Source organism: Bos indicus, chromosome 10 (assembly GCF_029378745.1).
Source record: "Bos indicus isolate NIAB-ARS_2022 breed Sahiwal x Tharparkar chromosome 10, NIAB-ARS_B.indTharparkar_mat_pri_1.0, whole genome shotgun sequence".
NCBI lineage: Eukaryota > Metazoa > Chordata > Mammalia > Artiodactyla > Bovidae > Bos > Bos indicus.
In genome coordinates, this window is record NC_091769.1 from 42,437,954 (window position 1) to 42,459,819 (window position 21,866).

At 40.2% G+C, this 21,866-nt stretch overlaps 1 protein-coding gene across 1 annotated transcript; it reads right to left on the reverse strand.

Moving 5' to 3' along the window:
- Positions 1-7,944: 7,944 nt before the first annotated feature.
- On the reverse strand, positions 7,945-9,869 carry RPS29 (ribosomal protein S29). Its single transcript, XM_019968625.2, has 3 exons — positions 9,707-9,869; positions 9,372-9,471; positions 7,945-8,048 (listed from the first exon to the last, which is right to left on the reverse strand). The coding sequence occupies exons 1-3, from the start codon at positions 9,766-9,768 to the stop codon at positions 8,040-8,042; spliced, it is 171 nt and encodes a 56-aa protein (XP_019824184.1). The 5' UTR covers positions 9,769-9,869; the 3' UTR covers positions 7,945-8,039.
- Positions 9,870-21,866: the final 11,997 nt, after the last annotated feature.

A 21,866-nucleotide genomic window follows, 5' to 3' on the forward strand; every position in this document is an offset into this window, starting at 1 on the left:
TCATCCCCTTCTCCTCCTGCCTTCAATCTTAGTTAATACCAGAATTAAATTTCAGTATACTGGTTGGTATCAGAACACTTTCCAATTATTATTACTTTTATAAGCTTTTTTATTTCCCCACTACTTAATTGGTATATTTTGTGTTTTGGTAAATTTTGTATTTGTGACAATTACTTGAGGATCTTGTGGGGCAGTGGAACACACCATATTTTTTTTCTAATAAAACTAATGAAAAATTATTTTTATTTAACAGCTTTTAACCTAGTGGCAGTGTTTTCAGGAACAAATTAAAGTCATTAACAAGAGATAAGGTTATTTAGAAAACCTATAATGAAGGCTCCAAATGAGGAGCAGTCATCTCCATGAGGTGCTTCCTTGGTAATAAAGAAGCTAGGATGCTCAAGAATCAGGTAATGAAGACTCCTGATCACGGAGAAAACTTTAAAGGAAATTGTGTTTAAGATTACTTACCCAAAAAGTTCCAAATATGAATACGTTTGTGAAAACGTATTCTTTTCATGATGGACTGAATGTATCATCTGTGCTAGCCATCCCTACTTAATCTGAGGGAATGGAAGTAGGAGTTAATTAGCATCAAAGGACAAACAGATGCACCACTATCATCTTAAAATGGGATTTGTGGGTATGTGAAAAGAGACCACAAGATAAACCAGACTCAGTCTATGAAATGCAACTAACTGGATTGCCAAGAAACAGGTTCCATTTTTTCTTATTTGATGCTTTTATTGATTTGCCGTTGCTGCCATGAATGAACGTTTATCACTTTGTCAACTAGTCCTTTATTATGTAATCTTTTTATTATTTAGGAAATAAAACAAAACCTCCTTTAGCATTAACATAATGGGATATTACTCTTTATGGGCAACTATTAACAGTTTTAGTAACCTACATATCTTTGGTTCCCTGGGTAAAGGCTTATTGATTTTTCTAGCTCCTGCTGTTAATTATTGATGTTTGGCAGTGGAGGCTCAGCTAGTCTACACAGGGAAGCTGTTTACACGATCAGCATAATTATTATTGGGTTGTATAATGTGCATGAGGCTACTGGTACTTAACACTCTTTACAACTTTATTAAGCAAGGCTGTTTCTTCCTTTCATTGCTGCAACATCTAAAACCATAAACATACCTATGCTCCGCAACAGTGATCCTGTTCTGAAACCTGGATTATACACAGTAAGAAGTTACACAGTAGCTACTGAATACGTACCTGTCTTAAAATGTGTTTGAAGAGGCCAATGAGATCCTGAATTACTGGCCCCAGAATCACTGTTACATATAAGCCGAAAAAAAGGCTGATGTTTCTCTTAACACTAATCTGTCTCCTCATCTCTCCAGGTATTTCTTCAGTCACCCCCCTTTCACTGGGACGTCAGCAACTCTAGTCACAGTCCCTGTTGACAGAAATTCATTCCTCCCTTTCCTTTTGTTAAAGCTGTTAAGTTCTAAGGTTATCTAAATTGTTGCAGGAAGGAGGACCCAAGAGTGGGCTCTTGTCTAACACTCAGAAATGAATTGTCCAAGGAGACACATATACTGACAAAGCAAGAGGCTTTATTGGGAAGGGGCACCTGGGTGGAGAGCAGGAGGGAGAACCCAGGACTGCAGTGTCGTGTGGCTGGCAATCTCAGGTTTTACAGTAATGGGGTTAGTTTCTGGGTTGTCTCTGGCCAATCACTCTAATCTCAGGGTCCTTCCCGGTGGCACACACATTGCTCAGCCAAGGATGCCAGTGAAAAGGATTCTGGGAGGTTGGTAAAACATATGGGCTGGTGTTTCTTCTCTCCTTTTGACCTTTCCCCAGTACTTCCAGGTGGTGGCAGCTTCTTAGTTCCACATTCCTTACCAGGACTCCTGTTGTTCCGGAGCTTGCCTGACTAAGAAGATGGCAGATGAATGTCTCAAAATAACCATTTTATTGGGGTCTTGGATGCCAGGTTCTTTTATAGATCAAGATGCAGGCAGGTAAGGAAACAAAGGAAAAAAGTCATTAATCTTGCAAATATTTCCTAGAATGGCAAGCCTCGGGCAGAGGATGTGTTAATTTCTTCCTTCCTGCCATCTACAGGTGGACAGGGTTCTGAACAAAGGCACTTTAGTTTCACAGTCGGGCCAAGGGGCAGGATTCTCTGAGGCAGGCCAGTATGTTATTATTATAATTTTAAAAAGCAAAGGAAAGCAAGTCAAAGAAACAGTTCCAAATGGGAGTCAGAACTGGCTTTTCCCTGCAACACCGTTGTAAGCTAACACATACAAGAGGTTACTATTCTGCTGGGTGAGGGTGGGTAGTTTCAGTCAGTGGTTCCCCTAATAGAATTAATAAAGGTTTTACAGGCTTCACTGGTGGCTCAGTGGTTTAAAAAAAAAAAAAAATCACCTGTCAGTGCAGAAGACATGTGTTTGATCCCTGGGTCGGCAAGATCCCCTGGAGATGGAAATAGCAACCCACTCCAGTATTCTTGCCTGGTAAAGTCCCATAGACAGAGAAACCTTGAGGGCTACAGTCTACGGGGTTAGTCACACATGACTGAGAGACTAAATGACAACAATAACATTACAGTGAAACAGCTGAATGGCAGTCTGCTGAGCAACTAAGTGAGCTGACCAAGGACATCAAAGTACTGGTCAGGAGTCACCCAGAAAACGTCAGCAGCATCATCCCTTAGATTCCAGCTGAATCTGGTAGCTGGCACCCAAGAGGGGATTTAAATTCTGCAAAGTAGCTCCAGACAGTGCGTTAGTCTTTACCATTGAAATAGAACTGGGAGTCTTTACAGCTGACTTGTTATCTTTGTTATCTCTTGCCTGGAAGTTTGTCCTTTTGTTCTCCTAAGATTATTATTACTAAGACTGTTAAGGACAAGGACTGTTCAAGGACAAGCATTGTGGCCAGGCTTAGATCACAAAATGGCTTAGCCAAAAAATGGCTTCTCTTCTCAAGAAAGCCATGACTGGTTCTCTTTCTCTGATGATCTCCTACCGATCTGCTGACAAAACAAGTCCAGGAAAGTGACCAACAGCAGACATTCCAAGGTAAAGGGAATGTTGGCCATTTTGGCCAGGAGGACAGCTTCCTAAAATGTATCCTTTGAACTCTTAGGATGGTGTCCAGTTGAGGACCCCAGCAGCCACTCTCAGAACTAGAGACATTTTAGTCCTTGCCCCATGATCAATGGTTCTGAAACAATTTAGGTAGGTTCGGGATTTCTTTGCAAGCAGATAAGATGTTTAGGGGATAAGGGGACCAATAGGAACAATGTGAGGGGTTGGGAGAACAGAAGGAGGGGGTGGGGCATTGTGGGTCTAAAGGCTTTCAATTCTTCTGTTGGGGAATCCAGCATTTGTTTATAGAACTCAGAAGGTCAAGTCTGGAATTAGCTCAAGGGAATGGTCACCATTGATGAACATAGTAGTCTGAATTTAAAACGATTTTCAGGAAAAACAAAGCCAGCCCTGCTTTCTTTGAATTATTTTCTCATTAACCAAATGACTTTAAATTGAGACATTATATGATAATTAGTCCATCTAGATAAATTTGTCAATTTCAATCCCAATTCTTTTAAAGCTCTTACAGACAGAGGACACCAGGAGCAAGCACAGCCAATAATCTAACCTTTGGCCCCAATACATCTTTGATTGCTACCCATGTAAATACTCAGTGATATCAACAAACTGAGCCTTTAATTTCTAGATTAACCCTCAAGAAATATCTAGTAGCTCAGCCTTCTCTTTTTTCCCTTTTTCAATTTTTGTGGATTTGAGGAAATTCAAAACACCTTGTTTTACCCTTAGTCATTTCACTAGAACAGCTTTGTTCTGCCTACCCAAAAGCCCAATTCTCTAAGGTACCAATTTTTAAAGATAGTTTTCAACAAGAACTATGTCTCAGACAGAGGTTATGCAGAGCAAGCTAATTTAAAATTATCAGGGGCATTACCCATGTAGATAACTGTTGAAGGCCAGGGTCTCTGGTCTTTCTGAAATGGTAAAAAGGGTCCATAAAAAGTGAAAAAATAATGATGCCAACCAAATTAAAGTCATTACCAAATCTGCTCATTCATTCATTGTATTTTTTTCTGCATGCCTGCCCTATGAAACATGCTATGCTGGGCACTGTTAGGATCTAGCTGGAGTGGAAATCAGAGAACACCAAAGATGGCCCTTAAATCAGATCCTAGAAGGAACAGTTCAAATAACAGGAATGGTTTCGCCTGAAATAAGGTTTCAGAAGATGAGAATCCTCATGACTAAATAATTAACCAGTTTTCTTGCAGAAGAAAGATTAGATTTGTTTTATATAGGACCACATAGAATCAATATCAATGGGTAGAAATCAATGGAAGAAAGTAACAAGAACTTGCTCTCAGAGCAATCTAAAGGTACAATCAGATGTGTGGGGAGGAGCAGAAGCCTAATTAGCAAAGTTGTTACCTGGGACATTCTAAACTGCACCACTGGATACCCCACCTCTAAAACAAATCTTAATCTGATGCTTCAGAGCAAATCGCCTCTAACTCTATGACCCAAAGGCAATCACTGATAACATACTAGCAGGTTTTTTTCTATGCATTTTAACATAGTGAATTTATACCATATATACAATTTCCCACTTTTTATTGAAAATTTTCTGTGCTATTTTGTAGACTACCAATATTTACCAAAGTTTTCTCTGATTGTTGGACATTTAGAATTTAACAGTAACAGCAAGAGTTCTCAAGACATCCTACTTGTGGTTTGAATCTCATTGTGCTTTCTTGGAAAAGGTCTTCTTTGTGCCTCACTTGCCTCATCTGTAAATGGGGATTATGCCTCACAGAGTTGTTTTATTAAAGGAGTTAATTTAAGTAAAGCATTAACAACAGTGCCTGACACAGCATTCACTTTTTGTTTTATCAATTTTAGGTAAAAGCATTAAGTCTATGGAGAACTACTGTGAAAGACTTCAAAATGGACCAAAAGATTACTAGCTGTATTCCATGGAACTTATCTTTGCCTATACACTTTTCAGGTAAAGAACCCCAAGCTTTTGTGTTAAGAGCTATTTTACAACTTTCCAAGTTATAGATAAGTGATACAGACATACACATTGTCCACACACATTTACCCATAAACACGCACATTCATCTGGTGGATAACTGACTTCCCTTCTGTTAAAAAAAAAAATCCAGTTTTGCATTTATTTATAAATTCATTATAAAAATCCTTGATTTACCTATTGTGATGCTTTCAATTCTCCTTTGAACCGGTAGAAAAATCTTACTGGTTTCATTAATGAGTTATGTAAAATCTTCAACAGGTCCTTTAACAGGTCCCATTCAGCCCAAACTCAGTAATACAACCTAAGACTATATACTCTTTAATGGTAGTTTAAACCTCTCCTGTACAACCTATTGTGCTTTGCCATCAACATTATTGAGCTTGGACTTACCTGGTGGTCCAGTCATTAGGACTCCAAACTCTCACTGCCAAGGGCCCAGACTCAATCCCTGGTTAGGGAATTAACATCCCACTTGCAAGGTGTGGTCAATAAAAATTATCAATCTTTTACTAGCAAATTTAATTCAACTCTTCCAACAATTCAGTATCTACTATTAATACACAATGTATAATGCTACATGCTGTGGTAAATATGAAGATAACTTATTATCATGTAAATTCATCCTTTGGGGACAAGGTAGTCTTTCAACCTTTAAAATAGTACTTCCTGTCATGTAAATTCATCTTTGGGGACCAGAGGTACAGTCTTTCAACCTTAAAATAAGTGTGCTGTGGGTATTAAGAACATTAACACTGATGTCAGTCTCAAGTTTAGTCTTGACGCCATTCTAATTTAGGCAGCCTTTGCTTAATCTCTAGCTTATCTTCTGCTTAATCTCTAGCTTTGTAACGATATCCACAATGTGGATGTGGATATCCACAATGTGGATATATCGATCCACAAATGTGGATTGAGACTCAAAAAAGATAATACACATAAAAGCACTTAGCATAATGTCTCGCACATACATTTTTATTTTTTTGTTATCAGTTGATATACAATGTTGGGGCATATACATTTTAAAATAATCTTTCAGTTCAGTTCAGTCGCTCAGTCAAGTCCTGAGCAATCCCATGAACTGCAGCACGCCAGGTATCCCTGTCCATCACCGACTCCCGTTCACTCAAACTCACGTCTGAGTCAGTGTCGCCATCCAGCCATCTCATCCTCTGTCGTCCCCTCTTCCTCCTGCCCCCAATCCCTCCCAGCATCAGTCTTTTCCAATGAGTCAACTCTTCGCATGAGGTGGCCAAAGTACTGGTTTCAGCTTTAGGATCATTCCTTCCAATCTTTAGCACTAAGTTATTCAACTCTGAAGAGAGATCATCTGCCCACACCAGCCTTCCTACCCACCACACCACAGGGCCAGGACTGGCTACAGAAGGTTGCCTTCCACACAATTCTCAACACACACACAATTCTTACAGGAGCACTTACCCAGGACTATCCCACTAGACCAGTGTTCATCTTTCCCCCAGCTCTCATACCCAAATACATCAACTTCATTTACTTAAATCACTGTTTAGGCCTCTCCTCTTCACCTAAAATTTTTTACACTTGCTCAGCTGGTAATGCTTCTCACCCAGCCACTCTAACATAGAAAACTTTCCTGTTTCATCTCCTCTCCCAAAATTCTATCCACTTCCTTATCCTGTTTGAAACCTGTTCCCTAGAAGTCCACCACAGAATTACCATGTACTCCTGTGACTTAGGGCTAATAAGAGCTGAATTTACCATGAAGCTCTTGAGACCTAAGCTTCAGGGTCCCTAACCTCCATGAGCTCAAGTCTTACACTGTGTTCAATTGTTTTTGGTTTTCTAACACTTTTTTGCTTTCCCTTCTATCATCTTACCTGCTCTTGGGAATAACCCAGAACAGCCTTCTGAATGTTTATCATTTAATCTCTAGACTTTAGGGCTAAGATCTCACCCAGAGAATGAGATCCCCAAACAGCAGATACTATTCATAACCTGAGAAAAGCCAGTCAAGCCTATCTTGTCATAGTTCAGTTCAGGGTTAGTCACTCAGTCTTGTCTCTTTGTGACCCCACACCAGGCTCCTGTCTATGGAATTCTCCAGGCAAGAATACTGGAGTGGGTTGCCATTTCTTTCTCCAGGTTATTTAGTGACAATTCCACACCACCCACTGCAGGATCCCCACACAATAGCAACCCCCAGAGGGAGCCCAGGATAGGCTGTCAATTCCAGATGAACGCCTACTTCAGAGCTTAACACAAATGTCTAACAAGCATTTTAAATTCAATATGCCTGAAACTCAACACTTTTTCTTCCCTAAACCAAGCTAACTTTCAGTCCTAGCTCAAGAGTAACCCTTCCAGTTGCTCAGGCCAAAACCCATAGAATCTCTCGGTTCTCTCCCACACCTAATCCTTCAACAAATCCTGTCTTCCTCTTCAGAAGTCATTTTGACTTGTGTGCTAGTTGACTAGCTCAACTTTTATGCAGCCTGTTCTGATAGACCTTGCCCAACTAAAAGCTACTTTTGTTCTTAAGACCCATTTCACTTTTAATCACCTCACCCAAACACACTGAGAAATTTCACAAGCTTTCTTGTAAACTGGTGAATTATCCCAAAAGCCAGGACTACTAAACACTAGGTAAATGCTCAGAGCAGGTCTTTTTTTTCCCCCAGAGCAGATCTTAATGACAGCAACCACTCAAGAGTCCAATTTGTTTCCGGTTATATGCTGGATGCTATATGCAGTGGGCACCTTAACTAAAAAAAATGGCTTTTTTGAAGTATAAAGCTAAAACTGACACTACAAGAGTTCAGCATTAATACTTTAGCATAAGTCAGGGAAAACTAAAAAAAATACTTATAAGCTGAATCCAGAGAAGTAAGTTTTTAAAAGATTTCACTCATATTTGAAGTTTTGAAAACTTTTATTTTATATACAAAGAGCTAGTATTGTTTCTGCCTAAGGTTGATGTGCTGGATGAGCCATCTAAGGAAGTTTGGTTAGTCCAACTGGAAAAAAAAAGAAAAAGGAAATTAATTCAAAATGCCTTAAATATCACCATTTTATTCTCAGAAAGAAATGGTTCATTGTAGAATGAGGTTTAAACTGGAAACCTGACCCACCCAAACTAGTAATCCAGGTCTAAATACCTTACATATTTACTGAACACCTATTACAAGCTGCTCCATGAATCTCAGCTTGATTTGTTAACTGAATTTTAGTATTGGGAAACCCACTTCTACCTTCAAAGAAATTTCCCAGTAGAAAAACATGCTTCAGAAAATGATCCTTACCAAAAGCTCAGGACGTCATTAAGTAGTAACTAATTACACAGCTAATATTTTGTTACTCAGAGTGTGCCAGACACTATTCTATGAGACATTCATAAATCAATTCATTTATTCTTAATCTCTGAGAAATGCGACACAAAACTGGCAGACTTTTGGCAGAATGGATGGGAGTCCATTCTCCCATCTGTGATACAGAGTTATTTCAACTTCCATAATTAACACTAAACATGTATTTCTTAACTATTTGGTCAAAATCAAAAGTTTAAGCTTAAGATACTTTGTCACAGAAATCGCACATTAACAATTCATCTCTGCTATTACATTAACAAATTGTACCCACGGTAACACTTCAACATAAGAACTTCTAATTTAAACAAATACGTTCTACTCAACATCGTTGCATTCTAATTACTAATAAAAAAGTAGTGACAGAATTTTATATCTCAAAGAGCCAGTTAGAAATTAATCTTCAACTTAAAAAAAAACACTAACATTTAAGTGACTTTTAGGAGCCAAGAAACCGTCACATATAACTTTTTCAACAACCCTACTATTCATTTTTCACAGGAAAAAACTTAACTTTGAGCGACTTGACCAAAGTCATAAGACTATTAAATGACAGACCTCTGAATCCTAAAAAGGTCTATGTGGCCCCAAACCTCAAGCTCACTACATGACCCTATTCAGTTATTTCAGGGCAGCGGTCAAGGCATGTTTTTTGCCGAAAATTAACAAGATATGATTAATGATTTAATGTTTCATTTTAGCGACTTCTGAAAAGTAATGTTTATCCAACATTACATATAGCACCTAAAACTAACAGAAATGGGTAAAAAGGTATTAGAAAAACTACTTTTCCACGCCTTCACATCCCCCTCAATCCTATTAAGATGACTGCCGAGCCTCTCAACTGTGTTGTCCGCTACAAAGGAAGAGCCCTGCTAGCTGAAAGAGAAAAACGGCACTGATCAAACGCCGACACCGAACTACCGGCTTGTCGTCCCTCCCTGAAACAGGAGACCATGGCGTCCGCCAGCGTACCTTAATGAAGCCGATGTCCTTCGCATACTGGCGGAAACACTGGCGGCACATATTGAGGCCGTATTTCCGGATCAGACCGTGCCGGTTGGAGCAGACCCGGCTGCAAAAAGAAACGGCGTTATAGCTAGTCACAGAAAGTGAATTATCGGCACTCCGTGGGGCCACCACTCGCCCTGCAGGTCTCCACGGACCCATCGGAGGCCTGCAAATGGCGGCAGCCACCTCTCCGGTTCCGTCTCCCCTCCACGCGCCGCCCGTGGGCTCCTCTACACTATATTTCAAGCAGTGTCGCGCCCCAAAGCAACCCTTCCAAACAACCACATTCTGTTTCTCACCAAGAGCGAGAACCCTGGCCGAATTTTCTCGGATGGCTCCAGTAGAGCTGCTGGTGACCCATGTTGCCTTCTCGGCTGCAACGAGGTAAAAGGAACGAGGGAGCGTACGCATGCGCTCTTCAAAATTTTAGGACACAGTTTACCCAGAAGGCAGTGCTGATAAATGACGCATGTGCAATGTGTCCATGGAGTCTCGGGGGCCGAGAGAGGCTTGCAAATATTCTAGGCGGGCACAACTGATGACGTCACCACACCTCAGCCTCAAGTGTTGTCTTGCGCAGGTTTGCGATCGCCGGGCGCGGTGGCGCGCGCCTGTAATCCCAGCTACTCGGGAGGCTGAGGCTGGAGGATCGCTTGAGCTCAGGAGTTCTGGGCTGCAGTGCGCTATGCCGATCGGGTGTCCGCACTAAGTTCGGCATCAATATGGTGACCTCCCGGGAGCGGGGGGCCACCAGGTTGCCTAAGGAGGGGTGAACCGGCCCAGGTCGGAAACGGAGCAGGTCAAAACTCCCGTGCTGATCAGTAGTGGGATCGCGCCTGTGAATAGCCACTGTACTCCAGCCTGGGCAATATAGCGAGACCCTGTCTCTTTTGAGCCTCCAGGAAAGAGTTTTGAACTTTTAAGAAATAAACGATGTAACTATTCTGTTTTCTTGCTCGTCGTCTGAACCTTTATACATTCTTCTAATTAAAATTTTGCACTTGGAAAAAGGATTTTTTTACTGAACTCAGCACTGACACCTACTGGAATAAAATTGCAAAATAACTTAAACTCAACTGTAATAATTAGGAGTGGACGGTAGGAGATGCTGTTTTGTTAGACAACTTCGTTTTAACTGGCACACAACTTCTAGGGAAACCTACACTATTCCAGAAGAATGACAAGAGACAATGTCTTTAATATTTAAGTGTAGCTAGTTGAGTTTAAAGTAAGAAAAAGCAAATAGCCAATGTGTGCTGCTTTGACTAGATGACTCGGTAATAAAACAACTTGTGAAAACAAATGCCATCCAATAAACCAGCGAAAACTGTCCCTAAAATCCACGTAGTCATTTATAATGCCTCTAAATAAACCTAAAATTATACATGGCTCTGATATCAAAGCTTTAACCAGATCTATAAAATGTACCACAAGGTGCAATAATGCAGAAAACTTTTACACATGAACTCTTATACTAGAATTGAAATACCATACCTCTTGAAGATATATTGTTTCAGGTCTAGTGCCCCTCCCAACCTAAATTAGGCACTTTGTTACCTGATAAAGGTAAGGAGCAATGGCTGCGCTTTGCTGGAGCAGCCATGAAGAGATACCCCACGCCCAAGGTAAGAGAAACCCAACTAAGACAGTAGGTGTTGCAAGAAGGCATCAGAGGGCAGACACACTGAAACCATACTCACAGAAAACTAGTCCATCTAATCACACTAGGACCACAGCCTTGTCTAACTCAATGAAAGTAAGCCATGCCCGTGGGGCAACCCAAGATGGGCGGGTCATGGTGGAGAGGTCTGACAGAATGTGGTCCGCTGGAGAAGGGAGTGACAAACCACTTCAGTATTCTTGCCTTGAGAACCCCATGAACAGTATGAAAAGGCAAAATGATAGGATACTGAAAGAGGAACTCCCCAGGTCAGTAGGTGCCCAATATGCTACTGGAGATCAGTGGAGAAATAACTCCAGAAAGAATGAAGGGATGGAGCCAAAGCAAAAACAATACCCAGCTGTGGCTGTGACTGGTGATAGAAGCAAGGTCCGATGCTGTAAAGAGCAATATTGCATAGGAACCTGGAATGTCAGGTCCATGAATCAAGGCAAATTGGAAGTGGTCAAACAGGAGATGGCAAGAGTGAATGTCCACATTCTAGGAATCAGCGAACTGAAATGGACTGGAATGGGTGAATTTAACTCAGATGCCCATTATATCTACTACTGCGGGCAGGAATCCCTCAGAAAAATGGAGTAGCCATCATAGTTAACGAAAGAGTCCGAAATGCAGTACTTGGATGCAATCTCAAAAACGACAGAATGATCTCTGTTCGTTTCCAAGGCAAACCATTCAGTATCACAGTAATCCAAGTCTATGCCCCAACCAGTAACCGCTGAAGAAGCTGAAGTTGAACGGTTCTATGAAGACCTACAAGACCTTTTAGAACTAATATCCAAAAAAGATGTCCTTTTCATTACAGGGGACTGGAATGCAAAAGTAGGAAGTCAAGAAACACCTGGAGTAACAGGCAAATTTGGCCTTAGAATACGCAATGAAGCAGGGCAAAGACTAATAGAGTTTTGCCAAGAAAATGCACTGGTCATAACAAACACCCTCTTCCAACAACACAAGAGAAGACTCTATACATGAACATCACCAGATGGTCAACACCGAAATCAGCTTGATTATATTCTTTGCAGCCAAAGATGGAGAAGCTTTATACAGTCAGCAAAAACAAGACCAGGAGCTGACTGTGGCTCAGACCATGAACTCCTTATTGCCAAATTCAGACTTAAATTGAAGAAAGTAGGGGAAACCACTAGACTGTTCAGGTATGACCTAAATCAAATCCCTTATGATTATACAGTGGAAGTGAGAAATAGATTTAAGGGCCTATATCTGATAGATAGACTGCTGATGAACTATGGACTGAGTTTCGTGACATTGTACAGGAGACAGGGATCAAGACCATCCCCATGGAAAAGAAATGCAAAAAAGCAAAATGGCTGTCTGGGGAGGCCTTACAAATAGCTGTGAAAAGAAGAGAAGCGAAAAGCAAAGGAGAAAAGGAAAGATATAAATATCTGAATGCAGAGTTCCAAAGAATAGCAAGAAGAGATAAGAAAGCCTTCTTCAGTGATCAATGCAAAGAAATAGAGGAAAACAACAGAATGGGAAAGACTAGAGATCTCTTCAAGAAAATCAGAGATACCAAAGGAACATTTCATGCAAAGATTGGCTTGATAAAGGACAGAAATGGTATGGACCTAACAGAAGCAGAAGATATTAAGAAGAGATGGCAAGAATACACAGAAGAACTGTACAAAAAAGATCCTCATGACCCAGATAATCATGATGGTGTGATCACTCATCTAGAGTCAGACATCCTGGAATGTGAAGTCAAGTGGGCCTTAGAAAGCATCACTACAAACAAAGCTAGTGGAGGTGATAGAATTCCAGTTGAGCTATTCCAAATCCTGAAAGATGATGCTGTGAAAGTGCTGCACTCAAGATGCCAGCAAATTTGGAAAACTCAGCAGTGGCCACAGGACTGGAAAAGGTCAGTTTCCACTCCAATCCCAAAGAAAGGCAATGCCAAAGAATGCTCAAACTACCACACAATTGCACTCATCTCACACACTAGTAAAGTAATGCTCAAAATTCTCCAAGCCAGGCTTCAGCAATATGTGAACCGTGAACTTCCTGATGTTCAAGCTGGTTTTAGAAAAAGCAGAGGAACCAGAGATCAAATTGCCAACATCTGCTGGATCATCGAAAAAGCAAGAGAGTTCCAGAAAAACATCTATTTCTGCTTTATTGACTATGCCAAAGCCTTTGACTGTGTGGATCACAATAAACTGTGGAAAATTCTGAAAGAGATGAGAATACCAGACCACCTGACCTGCCTCTTAAGAAATCTGTATGCAGGTCAGGAAACAACAGTTAGAACTGGACATGGAACAACAGACTGGTTCCAAACAGGAAAAGGAGTTCGTCAAGGCTGTATATTGTCACCCTGTTTATTTAACTTATATGCAGAATACATCATGAGAAACCCTGGACTGGAAGAAGCACAAGCTGGAATCAAGATTGCTAGGAGAAATATCAATAACATCAGATATGCAGATGACACCACCCTTATGGCAGAAAGTGAAGAGGAACTCAAAAGCCTCTTGATGAAAGTACAAGTGGAGAGTGAAAAAGTTGACTTAAAGCTCAACATTCAGAAAACGAAGATCATGGCATCTGGTCCCATCACTTCATGGGAACTAGATGGGGAAACAGTGGAAACAGTGTCAGACTTTATTTTTCTGGGCTCCAAATTCACTGCAGATGGGACTGCAGCCATGAAATTAAAAGACGCTTACTCCTTGGAAGGTAAGTTATGACCAACTTAGATAGCATATTCAAAAGCAGAGACATTACTTTGCCAACAAAGGTTCATCTAGTCAAGGCTATGGTTTTTCCTGTGGTCATGTATGGATGTGAGAGTTGGACTGTGAAGAAGGCTGAGCGCCGAAGAATTGATGCTTTTGAACTGTGGTGTTGGAGAAGACTCTTGAGAGTCCCTTGGACTGCAAGGAGATCCAACCAGTCCATTCTGAAGGAGATCAGCCCTGGGATTTCTCTGGAGGGAATGATACTAAAGCTGAAACTCCAGTACATTGGCCACCTCATGCAAACAGTTGACTCATTGGAAAAGACTCTGATGCTGGGAAGGATGCGGGGCAGGAGGAGAAGGGGACGACAGAGGATGAGATGGCTGGATGGCATCACTGACTCGATGGACGTGAGTCTGAGTGAACTCCAGGAGTTGGTGATGGACAGGGAGGCCTGGCATCCTTCGATTCATGGGGTCGAAAAGAGTCGGACATGACTGAGCGACTGATATGATCTGATCTGAAAGGAAGTAGTCAAGCCAGAGATTTAAAAACTGATATGACCTGATCCTGCTCTCAAAACGAATGTATTGAGAAAAATAGAACTATCTCAGAGCCCTTCCTTCCAGTTTCAACTTCTTTGTTTTGTTTTCAGTTTCAACTTTCATGACTCTAAGTAGGTAGGACAATTATATTCTATGATAGATGTGCTCATAGAGCACAAGAAGAGCAAAGAAGAAAGAGATTAATTCCAGGGTGAGTTTCATTTGAGGGGCCTTTGAAGTAGACCTTAAGTGAAGAGTGAGGTTTACACAGGCAGCAGGGAACATAGTGAGAGGATGCCTTTGAGCCCAGAACTGTTGTTGGGAAAAGCTTAGGGAGGATAACAACCTACTGTAACTAGAGAGGAGGGTGCACGTAAGATCTAGTGACAGATGATTAATTAAAATTTAAAGCCTGACTGTAGAAGGTCCAATGTCAAGCTTCTACAGTTTGCCTGGAATTTGTATCAGTCATAGATGTGTAGTTTACAAAATCCATATGCTTCTCAGAAGCTAATCAAACATTTGCCCACCTATAGTCTCTCAGGCCTTTCCTAGTTGTTCTCCATCATTGTTAAAAGATGACAATGGTACTGAGATCAATTCCGTAAATACTTTCAGTACTCTGCTATAAAATCCTCAAGGGAGCAGGGGAAAGATAAACAAGAAACAATTAATTATACTTGAACAATAACAATCTCTTATAGCTTAAACTATCTTGAACTATGGTGATATTCAAGTAGTTCTTAATGTTTATTCTGGTCTTGAAAATTATTCTCCTTGATGGAGATATTACAGAACTGCAGTTGAAAAGTTGTACTTCCCACTCAGTCTTAAGATGATGTAGCACCATCTATCTCCATCAATGGAATTATCAATTTCTTTTTCAATAAGAAAGCTGAGAATACCATTTTAAAAGTCCATTTTAACCCAGTATTTGTAAAGAGCTTTTAGCTTAATTCTATACTATTTTTACAAAATCCTATTACTCATTTATATTTGGCTTTTAAATACTTCTTTTAGATTACATTTTCCCTGAATATAATACATACCAAGTACTCTAAGTTATGACCAACCTAGATAGCATATTAAAAAGCAGAGGCATTACTTTGCCAACAAAGGTCCATCTAGTCAAGGCTATGGTTTTTCCAGTGGTCAGGTATGGATGTGAGAGTTAGACCATAAAGAAAGCTGAGCGCCGAAGAATTGATGCTTTTGAACTGTGGTGCTGGAGAAGACTCTTGAGAGTCCCTTGGACTGCAAGGAGATCCAACCAGTCCATCCTAAAGGAGATCAGTCCTGGGTGTTCATTGGAAGGCATTAATTCAGCAACTGAACTGAACTGACTGACTCTTTCTTTCTTTCTTAAATACAATGAAATTCAAAGAAAAAGAAAAAATGTGCCACTAATCTCCTAGCCCAGATAACCCCTATTAATATTTTGTTTCACCTGAGTATAGATATTATTTTTTAATTTAAGAACATTGGAATGATCTGCATGTTCGGTTCAGTTCAGTTCAGTTCAGTCATTCAGTCGTGTCTGACTCTTTGCGACCCCATGAATCCCAGCACACCAGGCTTCCCTGTCCATAACCAACTCCCGGAGTTCATTCACACTCATGTCCATCAAGTCGGTGATGCCATCCAGCCATCTCATCCTCTGTCGTCCCCTTTTCTTCCTGCCCCCAATCCCTCCCAGCATCAGGGTCTTTTCCAATGAGTCAACTCTTCACATGAGGTGGCCAAAGTACTGGAGTTTCAGCTTCAGCATCATTCCCTCCAGAGAAATCCCAGGGCTGTTCTCCTTCAGAATGGACTGGTTGGATCTCCTTGCAGTCCAAGGGACTCTCAAGAGTCTTCTCCAACACCACAGTTCAAAAGCATCAATTCTTCGGCGCTCAGCCTTCTTCACAGTCCAACTCTCACATCTATACATGACCATAGGAAAAACCATAGCCTTGATTAGACAGACCTGTGTTGGCAAAGTAATGTCTCTGCTTTTGAATATGCTATCTAGGTTGGTCATAACTTTCCTTCCAAGGAGTAAGCATCTTTTAATTTCATGGCTGCAGTCACCATCTGCAGTGATTTTGGAGCCCAGAAAAATAAAGTGTGACAGTGTTTCCACTGTTTCCCCATCTATTTCCCATGAAGTGATGGGACCAGATGCCATGATCTTCATCTTCTGAATGTTGAGCTTTAAGCCAACTTTGTCACTCTCCTCTTTCACTTTCATCAAGAGGCTTTTGAGTTCCTCTTCACTTTCTGCCATAAGGGTGGTGTCATCTGCATATCTGAGGTTAGTGATATTTCTCCCGGCAATCTTGATTCCAGCTTGTGTGTCTTCCAGTCCAGCGTTTCTCATGATGTATTCTGCATATAAGTTAAATAAACAGGGTGACATACAGCCTTGACGTACTCCTTTTCCTATTTGGAACCAGTCTGTTGTTTCATGTCCAGTTCTAACTGTTGCTTCCTGACCTGCATACAGATTTCTCAAGAGGCAGGTCAGGTGGCCTGGTATTCCCATCTCTTTCAGAATTTTCCACAGTTTGTTGTGATCCACACAGTCAAAGGCTTTGGCATAGTCAATAAAGCAGAAATAGATGTTTTTCTGGAACTCTCTTGCTTTTTTGATGATCCAGCAGATGTTGGCAATTTGATCTCTGGTTCCTCTGCTTTTTCTGAAACCAGCTTGAACATTTGGAAGTTCATGGTTCACATATTGCTGAAGCCTGGCTTGGAGAATTTTGAGCATTACTTTACTAGTGTGTGAGATGAGTGCAATTGTGCGGTAGTTTGAGCATTCTTTGGCATTGCCTTTCTTTGGGATTGGAGTGGAAACTGACCTTTTCCAGTCCTGTGGCCACTGCTGAGTTTTCCAAATTTGCTGGCATATTGAGTGCAGCACTTTCACAGCATCATCTTTCAGGATTTGGAATAGCTCAACTGGAATTCTATCATCTCCACTAGCTTTGTTCGTAGTGATGCTTTCTAAGGCCCACTTGACTTCACATTCCAGGATGTCTGGCTCTAGGTCAGTGATCACACCATCATGATTATCTGGGTCGTGAAGATCTTTTTTGTACAGTTATTAAGACATCATTATTCAAGATATCACCTATTTTCCTCCTTAACTTAGTCTCACAATTATTTGTGATTCTACATCCATAATTAAAGACTTACATCTCTACTGAGCTGTCTTCAATTTCAGTATATATATTGAATATATATATTGAAATGGGTATATATATATATATATATATATAAACATATATGGTTTATGTTTATGATGCATTAAGCTCTGCATCATCAAAATTCAAATAGAAACAAGAGTTGCCATTTTTAGGCTTACAGAAGCACAAGTACAAAAAAAAAAAATGTTTGCTACTGTTAAGGAATGTGGAAAAACAGATACTTTCTATGAGTATGAGTTGAATTGTTACAATTTCCATAGAAGGCAAATTGGTAATCTCCATCAAAAATTTAGCAGATTTTTCTTTTAGAAAATATTTCAACAGATACTGATATTTTAATTAATTGTATAGTGTAAAGTGGGCTTTGTGGTGGCTCAGACCATAAAGAATCCACTTGCATTGCAGGAGACCTAGGTTTGATCCCTGGGTTGGGAAGATCCTCTGAAGGAGGGCATGGCAACCCACTCCAGTATTCTTGACTGGAGAATCCCCATGGACAGAGGAGCCTGGCAGGCTACAGTCCATGGGGTGGCAAAGAGTTGGACACGACTGAGCGACTAAGCACAGCACAGCACATACTGTAAAGCAAAACACAGATACATAAAGTATATTTTTAAAAGTAAGTATTTATTCAACCCAGATCCCTGTTTCTCTAGTCTCTCTGTCCAAACTCACCTGTTACCAGTTTTGGAGAGGATCTTTAAAACAGTGTTATCTCCAGTCTCTCTGTCCAAACTCACCTGTTACCAGTTTTGGAGAGGATCTTTAAAAAACAGTGTTATCTGTCTACCTATGTATTCATCCACTCAGAGGTGTATGTGTGATATACCTATGTATATGTATAAATGTGTCCATATACACATTTGTACTTATCTTTTTTTTTCCTTTTTTTTAAAATTTTATTTTATTTTTAAACTTTACATAATTGTATTAGTTTTGCCAAACATCAAAATGAATCCATCACAGGTATACATGTGCTCCCCTCCTGAACCCTCCTCCCTCCTCCCTCCCCATACCATCCCTCCAGGTCATCCCAGTGCACCAGCCCCAAGCATCCAGTATCGTGCATTGAACCTGGACTGGCATCTCGTTTCATACATGATATTTTACATGTTTCAATGCCATTCTCCCAAATCTTCCCACCCTCTCCCTCTCCCACAGAGTCCATAAGACTGTTCCATACATCAGTGTCACTTTTGCTGTCTCGTACACAGGGTTATTGTTATCATCTTTCTAAATTCCATATATATGCGTTAGTGTACTGTATTGGTGTTTTTCCTTCTGGCTTACTTCACTCTGTATAATAGGCTCCAGTTTCATCCACCTCATTAGAACTGATTCAAATGTATTCTTTTTAATGGCTGAGTAATACTCCATTGTGTATATGTACCACAGCTTTCTTATCCATTCATCTGCTGATGGACATCTAGGTTGCTTCCATGTCCTGGCTATTATAAACAGTGCTGCGATGAACACTGGGGTACACGTGTCTCTTTCCCTTCTGGTTTCCTCAGTGTGTATGCCCAGCAGTGGGATTGCTGGATCATAAGGCAGTTCTATTTGTACTTATCTTTATATATGTTTACTACTTCTCTTTTCATGTACACAAACAGAATACCATACCCAGTATTTTCACAAATAGATCATAAAGCATCTTAGAAGAGTATAAAAGCTATAAAGAAATAAGTAGCAAAAGTAGAAGATGAAATTAAATGGAAACATCTTTGAACATTCTTTTGCACACTTAAAGTGTAGTCATATCTATATAGTATATCCATATTATAAAGTAGGTCTATAAAATAAAATTCTGGATATGGGACTCAGAGACCAAAGAATATGAACTTTTAAATTTTTGATAGAGATTACCAGTTTGCCTTCTATGGATATTATAACAATTCAGCCTCATACCCATAGAATGTATCTGTTTTTCCACACTCCCCCAACAGTGTGAAGTAACAAACTCTTTTTTTTTTTTTTCAAACTCTTTTTTTTTAACAAACTTTTTTTATATTTGGCCTTCTAATAGCCTAAAGATGACAACTGTTCTTTCTATTTGAATTTTGATGATGCAGAGCATGTTTTCCTATGTTTATAAGCCAGCCATGTATCTTTATCTGATAATTTCTCCTTCCAGTCTACAGTCCACTTTCTTAATGTTTTACTGGGCTGTAGTTTGTGTATTTGTAAATGATTACATGAAAGAAAATTAGCCCTTTGATCATCATATTGGTTGCAAATAGTTTTAAAGTTTTTGTATCAAAATTTATAATTGATAGGTTTAAAATTTTTTCCAGTGTTTTCTTGTAGTACTGTTATAATTTTGGTTTTCATTTTAAATCCTGAATCCACCCAAAAGTTATGTCTCTGTCCCCCAAAAGTACGGGAGAAATCCAGTTTCTTTCCCTACCAAATGGCTAGCTACTTATTCTAACAGAAGAAGGATTAACCAAATGCATACTAATCAGTAATCTTACTCTATTCTAGCACAATACAGGCTTTCATACATATTTGTTAAGTGATATTCATTTACTCATTAATTTATTCTGTAAATATGCATTGAGTACCTACAATATGTGAATATTATGCTTGATCTTAAATATGACAGTAGTGTCCAGGAAGCTTGTAGTCTATTGGTGAAGACAGGCATTAAATAAGTAATCATATAGCAATTATTTTAGACAAGATACCCTAAGATTCCTCTTGCTGTGAACATCCAAACTTGCTAGAAGAAACATGGTACACTTTAAAATGTAGAGTTGAGCTCCATGGACTCTCAAAGATCACATGCTAAGAACTAACTGAAAACCACAAAGGCTGCTCTGGAGAGATTTGTCCAGCTAGTTTATAGGACCTGGATTCCGAAGAGAAAAAGAGGCAAGGCTTTGGGTAACTGTATTCAATTAAACTGCAGAGTGGAAATCCATGAAGGTTTCTTGGAAGAATTAAGTACAGCATTTGAGACAAGTTCTAGTACTATTCGTTCTACCAGTGACTACCTGTGAGGTCACAGGCAAATTCCTTTACTCTTTTTGGCCTCCACTACTCTTGTGTCAAGTGAGAGAATTGGATTAGAATACTATAAACTGTGTTTCAAGGTAAGAGAAACCCAAGCAAGATGGTAGGTGTTGCCAGAGGGCATCAGAGGGCAGACACACTGAAACCATACTCACAGAAAACTAGTCAATCTAATCACACTAGGACCACAGCCTTGTCTAACTCAATGAAACTAAGCCATGCCCGTGGGGCCACCTAAGACAGGCCGGTCATGGTGGAGAGGTCTGACAGAATGTGGTCCACTGGAGAAGGGAATGGCAAACCACTTTAGTATTCTTGCCTTGAGAACCCCATGAACAGTATGAAAAGGCAAAAAGATAGAACACTGAAAGATGAACTCCCCAGGCCTGTAGGTGCCCAAAATGCTACTGGAGATCAGTGGGAAAATAACTCCAAAAAGAATGAAGAGATGGAGCCAAAGCAAAAACAACACCCAGTTGTGGATGGGACTGGTGATAGAAGCAAGGTCCGATGCTATAAAGAGCAATATTGCCTAGGGACCTGGAATGTTAGGTCCATGAATCAAGGCAAATTAGAAGTGGTCAAACAGGAGATGGCAAGAGTGAACATCGACATTCTAGGAATCAGCGAACTAAAATGGACTGGAATGGATGAATTTAACTCAGATGACCATTATATCTACTACTATGGGCAGGAATCCCTTAGAAGAAATGGAGTAGCCATCATGGTCAACAAAAGAGTCTGAAATGCAGTACTTGGATGCAATCTCAAAAACGACAGAATCATCTCTGTTCGTTTCCAAGGCAAACCATTCAATATCACAGTAATCCAAGTCTATGCCCCAACCAGTAATGCTGACGAAGCTGAAGGTGAACGGTTCTATGAAGACCTACAAGACCTTTTAGAACTAACACCCAAAAAATATGTCCTTTTCATTATAGGGGACTGGACTGCAAAAGTAGGAAGTCAAGAAACACCTGGAGTAACAGGCAAATTTGGCCTTGGAATATGGAATGAAGCAGGGCAAAGGCTAATAGAGTTTTGCCAAGAGAACGCACTGGTCATAGCATACACCCTCTTCCAACAACACAAGAGAAGACTCTATACATGGACATGACCAGATGGCCAACACCGAAATTAGATTGATTATATTCTTTGCAGCCAAAGATGGAGAAGCTCTATACAGTCAGCAAAAACAAGACCAGGAGCTGACTGTAGCTCAGATCATGAACTCCTTATCACCAAATTCAGATGTAAATTGAAGAAAGTGGGAAAAAGCACAAGACCATTAAGGTATGACCTAAATCAAATCCCTTATG

Bases quoted from the DNA above. Each gene is read 5' to 3' on its own strand.
- RPS29 (XM_019968625.2), bottom strand. From the start codon at position 9,768: ATGGGTCACCAGCAGCTCTACTGGAGCCATCCGAGAAAATTCGGCCAG. The intron at 9,472-9,706 runs GTGAGAAACAGA...TTCTTTTTGCAG, and splicing joins GGCCAGGGTTCTCGCTCTTG to CCGGGTCTGCTCCAACCGGC.